Source organism: Ambystoma mexicanum, chromosome 7q (assembly GCF_040938575.1).
Source record: "Ambystoma mexicanum isolate Mex_15411 chromosome 7q, UKY_AmexF1_1, whole genome shotgun sequence".
In the NCBI taxonomy this organism is placed as follows: domain Eukaryota; kingdom Metazoa; phylum Chordata; class Amphibia; order Caudata; family Ambystomatidae; genus Ambystoma; species Ambystoma mexicanum.
Window position 1 is genome coordinate 1,091,200,452 of NC_090941.1, and position 20,623 is coordinate 1,091,221,074.

General features: G+C 43.8%; 1 protein-coding gene across 1 annotated transcript in view; it reads left to right on the forward strand.

Annotated features, from left to right (window-relative positions):
- LOC138528195 (transient receptor potential cation channel subfamily M member 2-like) overlaps nucleotides 1–20,623 on the forward strand; it is a 679,103-nt gene that overhangs the window by 439,706 nt on the left and 218,774 nt on the right. Inside the window, exon 16 of the mRNA XM_069639648.1 lies at nucleotides 7,902–8,014. Coding sequence (XP_069495749.1) covers nucleotides 7,902–8,014 — 113 coding nt within the window. The remainder of the gene's footprint in view (nucleotides 1–7,901; nucleotides 8,015–20,623) is intronic.

Genomic DNA, 20,623 nt, shown 5'->3' on the forward strand with positions numbered 1-20,623 from the left:
GCTGATCAGTGTGTATTTCTGTGGACCATGGGGCACCCACAACAGATGATGCCACTCTTTTCATGCAAGCTTCATTGCCAGCAGTTCCTTTTCTAGGACCTCGGGGTTGGAGATAAAAATCTGAACATTTCTCCAGACTTATTTTACATTTTTTTACTGTCCAGAAGAGAAACAAAGAACCGTCTCCTCTTTTAAGAAGCACCACAAGACGCACTTCTTCTATTAAACAAACTACTCTTGCACCTCTCGGCTGTGGCCGCTCCACACCTCATGCTCCTCTTGTCTCTCTACCTCTTTGACTTGTTCACTTCCATTCTTAACGGTTATTGTCCTGTTTGTCTTGTCTTTCGCGCCCTCACGCCTCCGGGTCCAAGGCAGCGTGTTACAAATTGAATGAAGTAAAGTAAAGTAAAAGCTATTATTCGGACATTGGCAGGCATCATAAAGTGAACCAAGTGGACCATTCCTGTGTACAGGGCACACAAATTACCCCTCACCATCAATTGGAACATGCCTGTATACAGGGCACAACAATTATTCCTGATCATCAAAGCAAAAATAATCTTAAAATATATATGCCCTTATTATTATGCCCTATAATAAGGAGGGAGAAAGATTACAAACAAACAGCTATGTACAAATGTCCCTTCGTACACAGAATATGCATGCTTGACCCATCCCCATTGCAAGCTAAATTACTGAGTGTTAAAAGCGGGTGCTTTGTAAAAAGTACAGGGTGGTAATAGGGTAGGCGTCATCTGTGTAGCAGAAATCTGGAAGGTGAAAGTTTTGGTGATTATCATTTTTTTTTTTTTTTTTTATGTTTGGTTTGCGCTTTAAACCTTTCATCTGACTTTCATTGTGTGTATTGCTCAAATTGCAGAGTGTGGGCTAGTGAAATGTTATCCTTATTCTTGTTCTTTCTTCTTGTTTTGATCCCGCGTGCTTATATTTTACGCTGTTCCTTTATTGTTCATGATGTTGTTCCAGAACGATGTCAGGGCGAATACTCGTTTTTTTTTCGTTTCCAGAGAGCATTCTTGCCCAACGATCTTCTGGTGTTAGAACAGTTTGTGTGTTCATGAACCATTCTCTCGATTGTTGTTGTTTTTCATTCAGTGCCGGGCATATCATAATTATATGATGAAGGCTCTCGGTCATCTGGGGGTTCTTGCAAAATCGGCAGTATTGTTTGCAATTGGGTATTTGTTTTCTGGCTGCCATTATTTCTCGGGTCGGGAGGATATTTAGCCGCAATCTCATAAATGTGTCTCTTGTTTTAGACGATGGAAATATTTGTAAGTATGAAGGAAGTTGATTGAGTCTTCTGTTGTCAGATGGATTTTGTATGTTGTGCCGGTATTTGTTTTTCTCTCGGTTGGTTTTCATCCAATCATTTTCTTTTAGTTTTGTTTTTGCTTTTTCTGGTCTCTCTATTAGCATTTCCATCGATATCTCTTGCTCTTTTCTTTTCACTTCTGTCGCTGTTTTCCATTTTTCCAAGACATGATCGTAGTTGCAGCTGTTTTCTGTTCTGAATATTTCCAAAGGTGGGGTGTTGGTTTTAGTCATTATTTTCCTGTATAAGTCAAGTTGTTTCCATAGAACAATGGACTCAAGCGATTGAAGTGCAAATTCAGCTCGGATTCGTATCGTAGGTAGCGAAGCTGGCAAATTTAGTACTTTTTTCCAGAAACTCCCTTCTAGTTTATCCCAGATGTCATTGTTGGTGTTTATCATGCTTTCTGCTCCAGATGGCCGTGACTTTTTTTTGTAAAATGTAGCTACTGTGGTCATGGAGAATTTTCCATACTTTCGATGTATTATTTTTGCTTGTCGGGCTAGGGACAAGGTTTTTTCTTTCAGGTGTGCTGCCCATTCTTCTTCTGTTGTTGATTGGGATATCCATATTCCAAGATATTTTATGGTTTTTACTGTTTCCATTTTTTTCCTTGCCTATATAAAAGTAGACGAGCTGGCGATTGATATTGTTTTCTTTTTTTAGAGTCATGATTTTTGTTTTTTTCGTATTTATTTTCAGTTTGTTCTTTGTCATATATATTTCTAATTTTTCAAGTGCAATCTGTAAACCTCTCGGAGTTTTGGCCAGGAGTACTATGTCGTCAGCATATATAATGCAAGGTATTGCTGTGTTATTGATTTTTGGGGGGTTTGTTTGAGGTGTATAGATATTTCGTTCAAGATCTGCCATATAGAGATGAAATAAAGTGGCTGCCAATAGGCATCCTTGTTTTAGTCCATTCCATGTTCTGATTTGATCTGTGAGTGCCCCTTCTTTCGATAATTTGACTCTAACGCTGGTGTCCGCGTATAAGAGTTTAATCGGTTCGATGATGTCTGTTGGACACTACCTACCGGTCAGTTTATCCCATAGAATGTCTCTGTTGACAGAGTCAAATGCTAGCCGTAAGTTGACAAAAGCGGCATAGATTTGGATTTTGTATCTTATGGCTTCATGCTTTAATATGTTTAGTAGAAATAGTTTGATGTTGGTGCCCAGTGTTTTAATGAAACCAGTTTGTCTTGTGGCATATTTTGTCTAGTTTATCTAGTAATATTTTAGCAAAACTTTTGCCCAAAGGGTCTAGGAGCGCCAGCGGTCGGTAGTTTCGTGGATCTTTTGTGTCGCCCTGCTTAAATATGGGTACGATGGTGGCTTGCTTCCATGTATTTGGAATTGTTTTTGTGTTTTGTATCATTTGGAAGATGCTTTCGCATATTTCCGTCCATACTGCTGCATTCTGCTTGATTATCATGTTGGACAGACTGGGGCTCTGGAAGCATTTAGAGTATTAATCGCCCTTTTTAGATCTTCACGGTCCCATTGCCATATGTGTTGCTGTATATTGTTTGCTTCTTTCATTGGGTATTTGCCCCCATAGATCTCTGAGAAATATTCTGTCCAACTTGCTTCTGGTATATCAGTTACCATGCTGTTTTGTGTGTGGGTATTGTCGTGTAGTAACGCCCATAGTTGTTTTGTGTTTCTGTTCTTTAGTGTCAGCAGCATCTTTTCTGCATCCTCTTGTAATATCAAGGCTTTGTTGTTCTTTCGCCAATTTCTGTAATGTTGTTTTGCTGTTTTGATTTCTTTATATTTATCCGGTAAATTTTGTTTAATTAGTAATTTTATTTTTGTTCTCAATTTTGTTCTCAATTCTCTTTTCTTGTTCATTATATTGTTGTTGTATGCATGGATGTGTTTTTTAGCTGTTGACTTTCCATTTTGTGTATTATTGCATCTGTAAGGTGACAGTAAACCTCCATTGTTGATCTTTTCTAGATCATCTAGTGTTGAGTTATTCATTATTTTTGGCAATTCTTCCATTCTTTTCCCCCTAATTCTTAATCTGTTGTTGCTGATATGTATTTTGATTTTTGTTGAATCAGCTTTATCTTTCACCATTTTTCCAGTATTCAGCGTTCTTTCCAGTATGTAATGATCACTTTCTTCCGTTTTGATATTTCTGGATTCCCGCAAATCTTTATGTAAATTTTCGGTCAGGTATATGTAATCAATTATGGCAGTGGATTTGCCTCTTGCCCAGGTTTCCTTTTGCTTTCCATTGGTTGTGTCGATACTGTCAGATCTCCTAATATTTCTGCAATATAATTCTTTAGTCCAGCATTTAGCTCGGGGTGATAGGTTAGATTTTTCTATTTCTTGTTGTCGTGTTCTAGTATGTCAATGTTTTGTCCATTTTTGATTAACGTTAGGCGTCCGGCAGACGATCTGCCTTTTTGCTTTTGGATTGCAGGATTCATTAGTATGGTGTATCTATCTGCTATTGGTTGTTGCGTTATCCATGACTCTTGGATGCAGATTATGTCAGCCATAATAAAATTTCAATTTGTTGTATTGAATAAATGGCTGTGTCCCTGCGTGTTCCATGAGCAGATCCTGGTTGGATGCAGACTTTCTTCCTTTAATTGTTATCTTCTTTGGTTGTGTCTATCTTCTGTATTTGTGGGTGAGTTCTCTGGTTACCTCCATAGTCCATATTTTCTATGAAGGTCATGATGACTTTGATAATCTTTGTTGTCATTTGCTCTACTCTCATACATCTCGCCATCGTTCTTGTGTTCCGGTGATCTATTCCTATAGACATCATCCAGTTCGTATTTGCTTTGGTTCATTTCAGGCTGGCTCCAGCTTACTGTTTTTTGTTTTTTTCTCCTCTCTGTTGTGTATTTCTTCGATCAGGGTCACTTCGAAGCCTAGCTGCTTGCAAATATTTTTATTGTCTATTATTTTGTTCAGGGTTTTTTTCAGATTGAAAATATATCTTCACTTGGTCCAATGTTATTTCATCACAGAATTCGACTGTTCTTATATCTTTAGTTGTAATTTCTTTCATGTTAGGAATGGCTTGTATCAATCTTAGTACATTTGAGCGGTTCATGATTAGGTTATCATTTTTTGTTGTTATTCTTGATCATTTTATTTTCTTGACTTTTATTTCTGTCTGCTGTTTTTGTGGAAGCACAAAAATTGGCAGTTTTATTTTTTCTGTTTGTCCATCGGTTGTTTTATCATCATCGTTGTTGCTTTGGGGCTCCCTTATGGGTGAGGGATGGTTATTCGCATCCGATGCTGTTTCATCGTTGTTTTCCCATTCTATTTTGGATATTTCATCAAGTGTCATTTCATATCCTGATTCTTCGAGGTTTTGGTCTTCTTCTGGTTTCTCACCTTCATGTTCATCTACCGTAATCAATGATGCCTCTGCCATTTCAATTTGGGCTTTTTCAGATTGATCTATTTCGTCCTCCGTGTAGGTTAATAGGTTGATTAGTTCATCTAATTCTGTGTCTACTTCATTGTTGTCTGGGTTTTTCTTTTTTGCTTTGGGTTCAAGTTTGTTTTGCTTATTCTGCTGTGTTGCTTTGTTCATCTTGGGATGTAATTCTTTTGGAGGATTTGTTAGATTTCTCAAGAATGCTTGTGAGCCCCTTTGCTTTTTTTGTTTATTGAGTATTGTTCCTTTTTTTTCTTGCTCTCTGTTGGGCGGTATCTTGTTTCCTTTGGAGAAGATTTCATACGTCACTTTCCCTTTTGAATGGGGTATAAGTCCCTCATCGTCAATTGGTTTGTTAATCTCTTTTCCTTTGTCTGTATCTGTATGGGTGTGTGCCTTCCTTTCCTTGGAGGGTTCTCGGGTAAGGTCAATAAGATTTATTTCTGCAGGATTAAGGTTCCTATTTGCTTCATGTTTTTCCAGTAAGTATGAGGGTTCGTTGTTCTCAGTCCATTCTTTCTGTTTTTTCATATTACTAGGACTTTGGTATTTTGCATGAGACATCTGCTTTGATCTGACTTGGTTAGTTTCTGTCATCATTTTAATTAGTGCGTTAGTGAGGTCTGTCTTTTCAGCTCTGTCGCTACGGGCGATGTCAAATAGCCTGCTTTGCCAAAAGTGGCTATTTTGTGCTTCGATGTCTAGTCGCTCCAATATATTATTCATGCGTTGCTCTAGATAACTTTTTTGGAGTGTATCAAAGCCATGAGTGTTGTTTGGTCTTTTATTGAGTCTACTAGTGCCTCTTGTCTGGATGTATCTGTCAGACCGTTGTATCTTGCAGTGGATCAAAGGCTATATGCCCGCAGTCTCCACTGTCAATTCTTGCCTAGTCCCTATTTGCTTCGTGAGGATTGTCTGCGCCAGGGTCTGTTTTAATTTCAGCTGCCTTGCACCATCGCCACCAAACAGCCACACAACAGCCTCAGGGCTTTACTCCTGTCGGGCTTAACGCCGCAAGGGTGGTAGCCTCCGGTCTTTAAATGATCCCAGGATCACGTGAAGGAGTCACGTGTCACGATGTTGCACCGCCTCCTCCAGGAAACGCGTTGGAAGGGCAGTTGCCGGCAAGAGCGTAGATGAGCTTGCAGTGCCGGATTGATGTAAAAAAGTAAGTTCAGTCTGGGTCCAATGCACTCTAGCTACTGGGTAGCACACACTGGGCGGGCAGTAGCCTCCGGTCTTTAAATGATCCCAGGATCACGTGAAGGAGTCACGTGTCACAATGTTGCCCCGCCTCCTCCAGGAAGCGCGCTGGAAGGGCAGTTGCCGGCAAGAGCGTAGATGAGCTCGCAGTACCGGATTGATGTAAAAAAGTAAGTTCAGTCTGGGTCCAATGCACTCTAGCTTCTGGGTAGCGTTATAATTAAAAAGCTCTGAAAGTGTCACTTTCGACACAGATGCGCCTGACAGAAAACCACCTTGTTTTTCGTAAACAGTTGAAGACTATATTGTTTGAATAGAATAACTCCAGCTCTGTCTGCAACTACTTCTGTCTTTCGGCGCCTGGATGCCTGCGGGCTTTGGCGCCTTATAAGTGTAATTAATATAACATAGCATAACATTGGTAATTCAGAAGTACCATATGGGGGAGTGTAGACTCAGCAGTGAAGCAAGGTCATTGGTAAGGGAGGCTTGTCTTTTTCCCAAAACCTTAGCTTGAAATTCCTTTTGAAACTGTTAAAGCTATTATTGTTTCTTAGGTGTGAAGACAGTATATTCCAAAGACTAGGGGCACAGGTGGCAAAGGTGTGTCCCCTAGCCTAGTTTCCTTGTATTTGTCAGGGATGAGACCATTGCTCCATGCAGCTCTTAGATTTCTAGTTGGTCATTATGTTTTAAACTCTCCTGTGCTTGATGCATAAAGCCACCCTGGAGTTTATCTCTATAGCGAGCCAGTTGAGTACTTTTAAGCCGGCTGATGTCCGATACTGTGGTTTCCTTATTGAGCTACATCTGCCCGCTCTTGTAGAAGGAGCACAGAGGACTTGTTGAGGCCAGTGTAGAGACTACTGTAATATTACAGACTCCAGAGCACTAGGCCTTTGGTCAAGTCCATTTTTTTTTACATTTCTAGATCGGGTATGATTTGTCTTATCATGTTGACTTCAAAATGTGATTTTTCTGATGATCTCATTGATTTGTGGAATGAAGGAAAGCGATGGGTTGAAGATAACCCCAAGATTGACAACCCTGAATAAAATTCCTAATTGACAACCCTGAATAAAAACCTAATTCTTAAAAACACAAGTCTTACCATACATTTATTTTGGTCTATTTAGTGATTTGATTCTGACCAATCCGCCCTCTCCCCTGAATGGCTTCAATCCAAGGCTTACTTTCTTTCTTCCTTACATCCTCTGCATCTCCTTTGTTATCCCGACTATTGGCTCTTCTCTCAACATTATCTGCCATCTGAGTGTACCTTTTTGCCTTTTTCACTCGAATCCCAGACATAAGTCAGGACAGTGTCACTGAGGCCTCCCCAATGAGGTATATTTTTAGCGCCTGATTCTAGTCGACCTAGACCATGGGTAGCCTCTGGCAGCCACCAGATATTTTAGCCTACAACTCCCATCAGCCCCAGCCAGCTTTGTCAGCGATCATGGGAGTCGCAGGACAAAACAACTGATCATGGCAAGTTTTTGAATACTTCTTATAAGGAATGTCTAGCATTTTATTGAAGATAATATTTCCTTTAGCAAGATATATTTGCCTATGCTCCAACCCAGGCAGTATTTCAATCAGTTTAATATAATTTACTTTACAATCCTCACAATCACCTTAGTCCTAAGCAACCAAGGTCAAAGCTCGTTGGAAGTCACTCATTTCCTGTATTGAGCTGAGTTCTCTCCTGGGTGCCCACCCTTGAGATCCTCACTTCCAGGTACTCCTACACTCTTTCAGCAATGGGCAGGGAGGATAGCTCAGGGACAACACACTCGTCTTGGAAGCAAGACGATGCAGAACACAGGTTCGAATCCCGGGTCTGCACTTTGAAACCTCTGAGACAGCGATGGAAAATGTGCTCTGAAGATAACATGCTGATCTTGGTTTTCCCAAAATGTTCCCCTCCTGTAGATACTTCTGACCAAAATATGGTGGGGACGACTCTCTGTGGATAATGGCCTTGTCTCAGTCCTCCTGTGTATGCTGCTTTTCCCTCTCATCTACACCGGCCTCGTTACCTTCAGGTGAGACTTTAGATTCTGGAATAGTCAGTGTGAGATGGATGCTGGGTGTGCTGTTTGGAATGTGGGAAGGGAATGCTCAGCTCTCGGCAGGCTTTGTGCTCTTCTTCAGTCACATCATATGCTAGTGTGGGTCAGGAGACGCTGAGTGCTTTGCACAGCTTTGTAATACCATGTGTCATACATTAATGAGTCATTTAAAGACTTTTGAAGTCTGCATTGTAGTCTCTCTCAGATGATAGGATAGTATCTGAGATGTGTGCTTTGCCGGAAACATTGTCTCTCAAGTGACATTACCTAACTTCTCCAGCATGGGGTCTGGCATGGATTCACATGCTCATGAATATTCCCCGTCGTCAGGCTGGGAATCCTCGGTAAAGAAAAAATCAGTATAAGTTTCGTTTCTGATCTGTCTTTCTTAGTAGTAACCAATCACTGATCTCTGGGTCATACTGCCCCCAGCCAATGACTGCCCTCTCCCTAAGCCCCGCCTCTGGCAGCCATCCTCAGATTTGGTAGCACGCAAAGTGGCAGTATGAGCAAGTGAAGAGCTGCAGAGGGGCAGGCGGGAGGGTTCGCATGTGAATCCATGCCAGACCCATGCTGGAGAACAACAGTTACAGGTAAGTAACTTGTTCCTTCCTCCTCCTCTCCCAGAGAAGGTTTTCAAGCCTCGCCCTAGGAAGTAGTTTTTCAAATCCTTGACCTCAATATTTGAGGAACAGGAGAGATCTGAGGAGGAAAATGTACCTTTTGGATTGGAGTATGGCACCCCAAATGTCCCAGAATGCTTGATCTCAGAGGAAAGCAGAATGAGGGATTTGGTGGCGTCTTTACACAATGCAAGTGGCATTGACACCTTTCCTGAGAATGACTTCGGTAGACCAGATCCAGGAGAGCATGCCAGTCCATCTTACCGTCAGTTAATGACCAAGGTGGTAGATTACTTGGGATGGTCTAGACCACCAGCCCAATTCATACAGGACGATTTAACAGACATATTGGACCATGGTCCCACTGAAGACCCAGTACTACCTTTTCATGTAGCCTTACAAAACAGGGTAGCCAAAAATTGTGAAACTCCGGATTCTATTCCTCCGGTAAATAAATCCCTCGCATCAAAATACTGCCCAGCCAGTAGCGACCCCAGCTATCTGTCAAAACATGCAACTCCTGAGAGTTTGGTCATACAAGCAGCCACAGATTCCAACAAACTTGCGTACCCGTCTATCCCTCCAGACAGGGACAATAAGCGTGTGGATGGTTGGGCACGGAAGGTATTTTAAGCCGGGAGCATGGCATTCAAATCTGCCAACTCCACATGTGCCTTGGCAACATTTTCATACACTCTATGGGAGTGCATCGCAATGGCGGCGGAGCACATACCAGAAGGGGAAGAAAGGGAAGGTTTCCTAGCCATCGTTAGGCTAGGAAACTGGATTGGACACTGCGGATAGTGTAAGCAGGTCCATGGGCACTAGCAGGGTAATGCGCAGGTTTGCGTGGTTACGGAAGTCGGGTTTTGCAGTAGACGTACAGAACCGCCTCCTGAACATGCCTTTTGACGGGTCATACCTTTTTGGCAACAAGGCTGACGAGAGCCTTGAGAGGTTGCAGACCTCAAAAGCAGCGGCAAAATCCTTAGGAGCTGCTATTAGGCAACCTCAGCCTTTTCGTGCGCAAGGGCAATCATGGAGGGGACGATCCGATCGTTATTACACCGCATACGGGAAGACAAGAGGAATGGCCAGTCAAAGGGGCCAAAGAAAGGCCACTCGTGGTGGACGAGGAAAACGTGCTAAGCCAGCTCCAGCTGCAGCCTCTTTGCCATCAGCAGCTGCAACATCCGCCACAAAACCACTTTGATGACTTGCACCACAAAACACCTGTAGGAGGCAGGCTGTCGCAGCATCTGCAAGAATGGCGAGCCATTACTTCAGATGTTTGGGCTCTAGAAATAATAGCCCAAGGCTGTTGCCTTCCTTTGCTAAAGCAACCTCAAAGCAATCCACCAGGGAGACACCCGTTGAAACTTTCAAACCTGCTCCTACAGCAGGAAGTTCTAACCCTGCTGGAGAAAGGTGCTATAGAACCAGCACCTGCAGCGGAGAGGAACAAGGGTTGGTACTCCCCGTATTTTTTGATCCCCAAAACGGACGGAGGACTGAGACCCATCTTGGACTTAAGAAACTTGAACAAGTTCCTCAGGAAGGACAAGTTCAAGATGGTTACCCTTTCTCAGATCCTTCAGGCCCATCAACTCCAAGACTGGTTGGTGCCATTGGACCTCCAGGATGCTTATTTTCATGTGCCAATTCATCTCAAACACAGAAAATACCTGAGGTTCGTAGTTGGCGACTCACACTATCAGTTTCGAGTCCTGCCATTCGGGTTGACCTCCACCCCGAGGGTCTTCACCAAGTTAATGGTAGTGGTGGCAGCGCACCTCAGGAGAGGGGGGATGCATGTTTACCCCTACCTGGACGATTGGTTGATCAGAGCGCGCTCTGCCGAGCAAGCACTGGATCATCTGAAAGTCACCTGCCACTTCCTCCACAAACAGGGCTTTTCCCACAATTTCAAGAAGTCACAGATGACACCTTCCCAACAGCTTCAGTACATAGGAGCTGTATTGGACACGTCCTTGGGAAAGAGCTTGCCTCCCAAGTCGAGGGCTCAAGACATTCTTCAGATGGTTTCCAAATTCCAAAATGCCCAAAATCTCCAGGCTTATGACTTTTTAAGGTTGCTCGGCCTCATGGCATCCTGCATCTTTCTGGTGCCAGACGCACGCTTGAGGATGAGATCCCTTCAAAGGACCCTAAAGACTCAGTGGTCCCAGTTCTCGGGTCAAATGACGGATCTTCTTCAGATTCCGAACAAGGTCAGACAAGACCTTGTATGGTGTACCTGTACAGAGAACATCCTAAAAGGAGAACCCATTTGGCAATCATGGCCGGAGATCACAGTAGTGACGGACGCTTCACTCCTGGGGTGGGGAGCACATGCCTACAATTTGACAATCAGCGGTCGTTGGTCTCCATCGGAGTCCAAACTACATATCAACCTTTTAGAGCTGAGGGCAAGCAGACTAGCGCTGAAGGCCTTCCTGCCATCTGTCACGGGAAACAATGTCCTGATAATGACGGACAACACAGTGGCCATGCAGTACCTAAACAAAAGAGGAGGCGTGGGGTCACTACCCCTGTGCAGAGAAGCAATGCAGCTCTGGTATTGGGCGATTCAGGAGGGAATCTCTTTAACGGCAATTCATCTAGCCGGGGAAGAGAATATGACGGCAGATGCTCTGAGCAGGCAGAGCACGGTATCCCACAAATGGGAACTGGCCCAGGAAGTCATTCAAGAGATCTTCGCCCTTTGGGGAACCCCTCAAGTAGACCTGTTTGCAACCGGAATCAACCGAAAATGCAAAAGGTATTGCTCAGGGGAATTTCCCCCGAGAGGAGCCCTGGGGGACGCGTTCGTGGTGGAGTGGAATTTCCCACTATTGTACGCGTTTCCTCTGATTCCCGTCAATCCTCAGGTCATCAGGAGGCTGAGAAGGTTTCGGAGCCGCATGATCCTAATTGCCCCGGATTGGGCCAGAAGAACGGGTACCCGGACCTTCTAGACATGTCCATCTGCCCTCCAATACGTCTTCCACAGAGAGAGAACCTTCTCTCTCAGGTCAAAACGCTCAGCCTTCATGTTTGGTATCTGAAAGGCTTAGATACAGGGATAGGAACCTTCCAGATGACGTTATGGAGGTGTTGCTTTCGGCAAGAAGGCCAGCAACAAAGTCTCTGTACCGTTGCCGTTGGAAAAAGTTTTGCAACTGGTGCAGAGAAAAGAATGTCGATCCTTTTCTATGTTCTATTCCGGAAGTATTATCTTTCCTTCTGACCCTAGCACATAGAGGTCTGAATATTGGAACAATAAAAGGTTACCTTGCGGCGCTTTCCATTTTCAAGCGCTCGTCGGAAGAATGCTCCTACTTCAAAATTCCTTTGATAATACAATTCTTAAAAAGGCTCACTAATGTGTTTCCTCCTCACCCATTTCAAGTACCGATCTGGGATCTCAATTTAGTCCTAAAATTATTGATGTGTGCTCCTTTTGAGCCTATGCACACGTGTCCATTAAGATTACTAACGTGGAAAACAGCCTTCTTGGTTGCTCTAACATCAGCAAGAAGAGTGAGCGAATTGCAGGCACTGTCTTCTGGGCCACCCTATACTGTGTTCCATAAGGACAGAGTTGTGTTGAGGGTAAAACCATAATTTTTACCGAAAGTAATATCTGATTTTCACTTAAGTCAGAAAATTGTCTTACCCGCATTCTATCCTCCACCCCATCCTTCGTAGGAGGAGGAAAGATTACACAGGTTGGATCCTAAAAGAGCTTTAAGCTTTTACATCTATAGACTTTCTAGACTTAGAGTGGTTAACCAGCTGTTTATAGGTTACACAGGAAGGAAACTGGGTAAATCGGTGAATAAACAGACAATTTCACGCTGGAATGTGCTTTGCATTTCAGAATGCTACAGACTAGCTCAAAAAGACCCTCCGGAAGGGTTAAGGGCTCATTCCACTAGAGGCATTGCCTCCTCCACGGCCCTTCAAAGAGGTGTTCCAATAAGATCCATTTGCGAAGCAGCAACTTGGTCTTCGCTGCACACCTTCTCAAAATTCTATAACCTGGATGCTTCCCAGTCTAGGGAGCTAACTTTTGGAAAAGCAGTACTATACTCAGCCATCTAAGAGTATCGAAAAATCTACCCCCTCCTCCAGAGGAATTGTCCATACTGCTTTGGGAGTCTATCTAAGATGAGGAATACGTTGGAGGACACAATCCACTTGAAGAACAAGTTACTTACCAACTGGTAACGTTCTTTCGATTGGATGTTCCTCCAATGTATTCCTCATCGCCCTCCCAGCCTACCCCTCTGTAGATGTTTCCGTGTTATTGCCATCTCAAATCTCGCAAGGCTCATACCTGTCTGCCGGCACAATCTACACAGTACAAGATCAAAGATAAAAACGGGAAAAACAGAACTGAGGCTAACGGACGCCGCGTGTGCTACTTATACACCCGATGACGTTACCCTCGACAGAGGCCTTCGAGGGACCATCGACTGGACGACATCGACGCACGGCGCCCTCTGGCGAAAAATTTTCCGAAGAGCAGCAAAGCTGGATGATATACATCTAAGATGAGGAATGCGTTGGAGGAACATCCAATCGAAAGAACGTTACAAGTTGGTAAGTAACTTGTTCTACTGAGATATTTACTGGGATATTTGCATAGCCACAATACTTTTCAAGCAAAACATTTTTAAAGCATCACTGTGATGTTATGTGCATTTTAACATGTCACAATTCTTCATGTACACAATTATTTAGCAGTGTATAGAAATTGTTTACAACATACCCTACCCTAACATTGTTCGGTAGGATTATACGAGTGCTCAGTGAAACCGTTTTTGTATAGCAGCGAGTTGCCATATCATTTGTTTACGGTCTATGCCCAATGCAATTCTGAAAACCTGGAAAGGATGCAGATTGTGTGAAAGGCATTCTAGCTGTCTGAATATCAGTCATTCTAATACTTTGTACAAGTAATGCCAGACATAGTCCATACCCGTTATTCCTTGCATGCCAAATAAATGATGTTGCATTCCTGCTCTCCGCCTACAGGGTAATGTTAACAAAGTAGGAGACACTGAGCATGATATTTGCCCACTCAAAATACTTAAAAGGCAAATTAGTATTTGAGTTTTATATTGCATTGCAAAGGTACTGCTTCTAAGTGCTTGTGTGACATGCGTACAAAAGCATAGGAAGCATGAGTTGAGGTTACACTTCCAAGTAGCCGGCTTACTTACAGTCAGTATCTGATATTTGAGCTGACAGTTCAGTTACACAGTGTGGATGATATTTTTGCTAAGGATTATGAGTAACAGAAATTCTGGTGCTTGAACGACATTTATATTAGAACAAACATAAGACAGGTGGATGTATGTTCAAGTTTGGTATCCTTTCGCAGAGCCCAGGAAGGCAGATTCAAGGTTGTCCAGTAATATCTAAATGTGGACATGGGCGGTAGTTAGGGTCATAAGGTGTGGTAGAGTCAAGTAGAGGACTCATGGGTGGGGAGGGAAGGTTATTTGATTAATATGAGCAGGCATATCTTAGTAAGATCTTATGTTCAAGGAGACACTTTTCATACTTGTTTAAGGGTGTATTCTCTTTTTTAGGTTTTAATGGCCACACTTGCATAGTTGGGTAATCTAATAGGATTAAAGATGGTGCCTTACAAATACTCTGTTTGATTCAGACTTTGTCTTACATGAACACTCACACCTCTCCCTTTACTGCTCTCTCATCTTGTCCTCTGTGCCTCACCCCTCCCAGCACTCTTCTGTCCATTTGATGTTCGCACTCATGCTAGTTCTTGCCCTCACATTTTGATGTTAGCCATCCTTCCACTGTTATTACTACCTCCTTCTCTGCTTTACTCCCTCCTCCACACGACTACTCCTCTCTCCAATTATTACTCCCTCTTGCGGTGGGTCAGAAGAAGAACACAGAATCTGATTTTCCATCTCACTGCTGAATATGATTAAATGAAAAGTGAAAACTCCTACTCAAGATCAGTCCACTCTCCCAACTAATGTATGTTAGAACAACTAAAGCACAGGAGAATGACTCCCTTCTCCTGTGAGCTGGTGTTCACCAAGTTCAGTTCAATAAAGTATCCTTAGGTTGGTCGTGGTAACTCCTTTAAGTCACACAGTACTGATACTGGGTCCTTCAAGGTTTCAACCATCTCTTTCACTTGATTACTCTTTCTTTCCTTCTTGTTCTTCTCTTGTATTATTCTAGTTTGGTTTGTCCCTTTCGTTTCATGGGATAAGTTTATTCCTTTCTCCTTATTCAGACTTAAGGTTTTTCCCATATTCAATGTCAACTATTTTTCTTGACTGTGAAGAGTTTGAATGTTTCAGTATTGATTCTCTTGTCCTTTATTCACTCTTAATACTATATCTCGATTGGAACAAGTTGTTCCAGTTTGATTCTCGCTTTCTTCATTTACCCTTGATACTTTATCTCGACTGGGACGAGTATGAGCGTTCCAGTATGATGCTCGCCCTCTTCATTTACCCTTGATACTTTATCTCGACTGAAACCATATGACCATGCCCATAATGATGCTCTTTCTCTTCACTCACTCTTGATACTCTGCCACAACTGGGATGAGTATGAACGTTCCAGTAATAATCTTTTCTCCCCCTCCTGGTTCTCCTGCTTTTCCTGGTTCCTGGATTGTTTAGGGGTAACGTCGCAGCTGAGACCCATTCTTTCACTTGTCAGTTTGGCTTCTCATAACTTCTGTGGTTTCCCTGTTCTTTCTTCAGTCGGTTCGGTTTACATCAAAGTAAGTGGTATCAGCGTTGTTTACGGACCCACTTGTCCACCACGACTTGCTTGCGGTCACGCCACGGCACCACATATCTCATGTATATGGCCTGGAAATTGTCCTAAAAGCATGTGTAGGCAAAGAGAGACAAAGGACCTTCTTTGAGGTTAGCCACAACGAAAAAGGTGCAGAAACCATAGAAATGCTTGAGACACTGCACTTTAGGACAAAACACTACAATTGTGAGACTCTGAGGTTGGCCATCTTGTCGGACATCTCAGCTATACTGTAGCCCAGCCATGCCCTATTACCTGAAATTGAGGATCCGGCGGAGGCAGCAGCAAATACCCACTCAACTGCCCTGTTGGCTCAATTAAGAACCCAGGGCTCCGGATAAGTGTTGTGCAAGATGCCTGTATTGAGGGACAGAAAACTGCCACAGTAACAGATAACAAGGTCTCATGTTTAAACACTAGGGGGCTACAAAGTGTTAATTGTTTTGATTCTGAGCAATACATACTTTTGACAATACACACCTATGTAGAGAAACATGTACTACTCATAAAAGCGACCCGCAAGCATTTAGGTTACAATCTAGACATAATAGAGTTCATATCCTGAGTACTGGTGCTACTGATGTGGTTATGAAGAAAGTCTTACAGTTTGAAGTCTTTGTTTTGTTGGGTCTAGTTGTTCATCTGTTTTGTAAATAAATTCCTGTTTTAAACTTTTCTATTGAGTAGATTATAAAATTGGCTGCAGTACATTTTCATAAAAGCCTTTTCAAGAAATTATTATTCCAGTTAGGGACCCCAGCTCTTCGGCGCACATTACACAGTTTAGTAACTAAGCATAGAATGACCTCAGTATTGGTATCAGGTGGTTGGAGGGGCTCAGTAAGGGCCATCCGTCTTGGAGGGGCTGTGATGAATTGGATTCCGCCTCGCAGGAGTACACGAATGAGTAGGGGTAAAATGGCCCACTCAGTCCTCACACTTCTACAAACCAAAACTCAAGCAATCATAAAGGTAAAACAGGGACAATCAAGAGATATACCTCCTTTGCCTTTTGCGGTAACGCGGGCCGAGTGAATGCTATACTTCCAAGAGGGGTGTAGAGGTGAACCAGTAGTGACCCAAACAATACAGTACCGCAGTCCAAAATAAAGGCAATGTCCAATCAATGTTTTTATACAAATAGAAACACTTTAATAAAATGTACCATCTGCAAGTAGAACGAAAAGAGATTACTGTACAAAGACCCACCGCAGAGGAAAGACAGGGAAGATGCGACAGACTGGATAAAGTAGCACTTCAAGCTTAGTTCCAGGGGTGGTAGGTAAGGTACTACCATAAAAAGATATTAGGTTGAAAACAGGAGCAATCGTGATCTACCCAGTCTCTAGGGCCCATGTGGGGCAGTTCAGTGTTACAGTACCTGGATTCCGTTTTTGGTCGGCTGACGCATCAGACCAAGGTTCGAACATTGATCTGAGCTGATCAGGCTCAGTCGGGCACATAGTAGGCTCTGGCAGCAAGCAGGTGTCCAGTAGGGCCGAATGCCAGTGCTCTGTGCGGTCAAACCACGGCGGTCCAATGACGAAGATCAGGGCAGTCCCAAGAATGCTTCACAGTTGGCCAGGCCGAGTCAGGCTCTGGTTGCTGGGAGAGGTCGGTGAGTGACGCTCCTGAGGTTCGAGTTGGCGGATGATGGCCGTTCGAGTTGACGGATGATGGCCGTTGAAGTGGTGATCTAGGTTTGTCAATATGCAGTCAATGAGGCGGTGGTTCTCGGGCTAGCTGGTCCGAGCCATGGTTGTAACCCCCAGTTAGTTGGCGAGTGATTCTCCAGAGATTTGGTTCGGGTTCCGGCGTTGAGCAGACACTTCGGGCCTAACAGGTGACATGCTTCACGAGGACATGATGCAGTATCAAGCTAGTTTAGATGAAGTGCAATAGTTTGGCTGGTTTGAGGAACACAGACACCAGCACTAGCACCTTTCCTGTTGTTCAGGATACGGGGAACATGGAGCAACCGTTTCTGTGATAGAACAGGGAGCTTCGGCTGGTCTATCCCTCCAGTTGCTGTGAGGACTTCGTAAAGGCCTTTAGGACAGGATACTCCAGTTCAGGACCTGCTCTTCTGGCACAGAGGGACAGTTGCAGAATGGTTGGTCCTGGTCCACAGCACTAGTCACTCCCAATGTTCCCATGGAGTGGTTATGTGGCATCAGAAAAAATACAATATCAAAGCTGTTACACCAAGCAAAGGAAAATACACCGACATGGGCTTGTAAAGATTCCCAGAATCTTTATTACAAAACTGAACAGTATTCAACAAAGTACACAAATAACTATTTGGCCATCAATAAATCACAGAGACCACCAGCAGGGTTCAATGTGAGCAGTGAATAGAATTCCTAGCTGGACATCGACGTATTTATACAATTTGTAAAAATGATATCCAGCCTCTTACAAGTTAATAATACATTGGGCTAGGGTCGCGCCAGGTTGACTTTCCTAATTTACATATCTCGTGCATGCGGTTTACTTTTGAATACATTTACTAACACACTCCATTATTCTTTAATTTAACGTTACACTCTTTACATACTGTTTTAATACAGATCAAACAAATGTTTCGCATTTTATATTCGGATAGCGTTACTGTTCTTGTATACTTGTAGTTTAACATTGCTGATTCAAGTAATCCCCTGCTCCCGAGGTCAACAAAGGACAAGGTCTACATGACCCTAACATGTAGCCTGAAGGCAGGTTGGACATTAACTCTCCTACAGAGGTTGAAGAGGTTGAGGCAAGAACAAGAGCACACGAGACGGCCATTTTAGATTACAGGGTGACTTTGTCAAAACCCCAAAAATGGCTGTTCTAACCTAAAATGGAGGCTTGATTCAAGATGGCGGCTTACATCAATTTCTAAGGTCTAGACCTTGCCGTAGAGACTTATTCGCGTACAATTTTAAGCAACTTGGCGTAGGCCAATATACGTACAATCGTTACAATAGGAGGCATAATTTAATATTCCAGTTCGACAGTTAGAGGACATATCTTCTTTCTGTCTTGGATGGCTCCTTCTTCACCTCAGGCTGAGGGCTTTGGACAGTGCAACTTTCCAAAGGAAATCCAGTTGAGAATGTTCAGAATGTCTCTTCAACCTCAAAGGATGCTTAAGGAACTGTAGGAATTCTGTTGAAGGGGTGCGAGACTCCTTCTTTTAAAGGCACACGTCCTCGGGAGATTGGCCTAAAGCTAGCCTGCTTTAGGGGACCAATCACTACTCCTGGCTGGAGTGGACGTTTCCCTGTTGATCTTGCACCCAAAGTGCTATGCTCCGGGGGAAGTGGAGCAGACAGGAAAGGGACATAGAGACAGTGAGAAACACGATGGTGGAAGGCTTCTTCCAGTGTGCATAGCTTCCAATGTCCAGAGCACGTCTGCCTATCCTTCTCCCGCCCCCTTCCCTCCTACTGAAAGCAAAGATCTTTGGATATACAGCTACCTGGTGTGAGGCTACTCCTCCTGAATGGATGTGCCCCTTTGATACCTGGGCCCAGGACGGCTTCCAGCTGTGCTGCTGTCTCTGGGGAAGGGGTTACCAGCCCTACAAAAGAGAATCAAAGAGAGGCTGAATCCTCTGGGTGTATGTCCTGCCATGTGGCAGTATCAGCCCTCTGAACCAAATACACATTCCCTTCCACAGCAGGGCTGACTCACAGGAGCTGACAGATGTGCAATATCAACTTTGACGTGGTGGCCATGATCATAAGTATCGCTATGCATAATGCCTAAACTAAGACGTAGCTTATGCTTGGAGATTCCCCTGCCACCAGCATGGAATACTCATGATCATCGTAGTTTTGGTGCAGGGGACATATCTTAAATGTTGCCCCTGTGCTGCAGTGACTTTGCTGTCGCTGCGGCAGTTGAGTAGGCATTTTATGACTCTGGAACCTGCCCTGCGTCACAAGCAGAGCAAGCGCTGCGGATCGGGCTACTGATGCAGCAGGGCACAAGTGCAATATGCTTTTGTATGTGCTAATAAAAATAATAAAGGCCAGGGCTTTGTACCCGTGCCAGATGGCAATTCCTCACAGGGGCTCATTAAGGACTCCCCCCCCCCCCCCTCTCTCTCTCTCTCTCTCTCTCTCTCTCTCTCTCTCTCACTCTCTCTCTCTCTCTCTCTCTCTTTCATCTTGAAACGCACCACCTCCCTAACTGAAGCATCCCGGACCCCAGATTAGTATACGCTGAATGTTATCCCCTGTAGTCTAAATTCTTTCCTGTAATAAATAGGACTGCCTTGTATAACAATCTCGCTCAGGGACTTCTTAAAACGGTCCCTACTATAACCAGTGGTTAGTGTTCTATACGGATAGGGAATCGTACCTTACAGACACCCTGGTTACTTCAGTGCATATTCTGCCATGCTCACTTTTTGCTCTCCCGATTCTCTGTCTCCAACTCCACCCACCTTTGTTCTCTCCTTTTTTACTCTTCCGTCCCTCAGATGTCACTTGTTCCTTCTAGGCCTCACCTCCACCCCATGATGTAACTCCACCCTCTCCCTCGCTAATACTCCCTCCTCCACCCCATTACTCCCCTCCACCCACCTTCTACTAAGACACTCTCCTCCCACTTAGTTCCAAACACTTCACATTCAATCCTTATTCTGCTAAGAATACATTCCACACTAACACGCACACTCAAAATACAATACCACTTGCGCTCACTAACCAATACCTCACCCTTTTCTCACAATCCGCTGCACCTTCCTTCCTCCTGTTGGTCTCGTGGTCTGCCACCTCCACCTCCTCTGACCTCACCCGAATTACTTACAACTTCCTGCTTCTTTTTCTTCCTTTTAGTTTCCCCCACCTCCTGCCATCACTTCCCCTATCCAATCTATCCCTGTCCTTCCCTTCCGGGGTGTGACATAATCAGCAGAAATGTTAATGGTGGGATAAGCCCCGCCCCATTCCTCTGTGCGGGCCTGTTGCAGAATATTGCTGGCAGCCAGAGGCATTGTGTGTTCCTGACCATTGTAGGGAGCTGGGCTCTAGTTCCCCCCTGGTGAGTACAGTTCCTTTGGAGGTGAAGACCCCATTGGAAAGTCCTTGGTGGTCTAAGGAGTAAACCACCGGCTGCGGAGCATTGCTGCTGGAGAACGTTATGC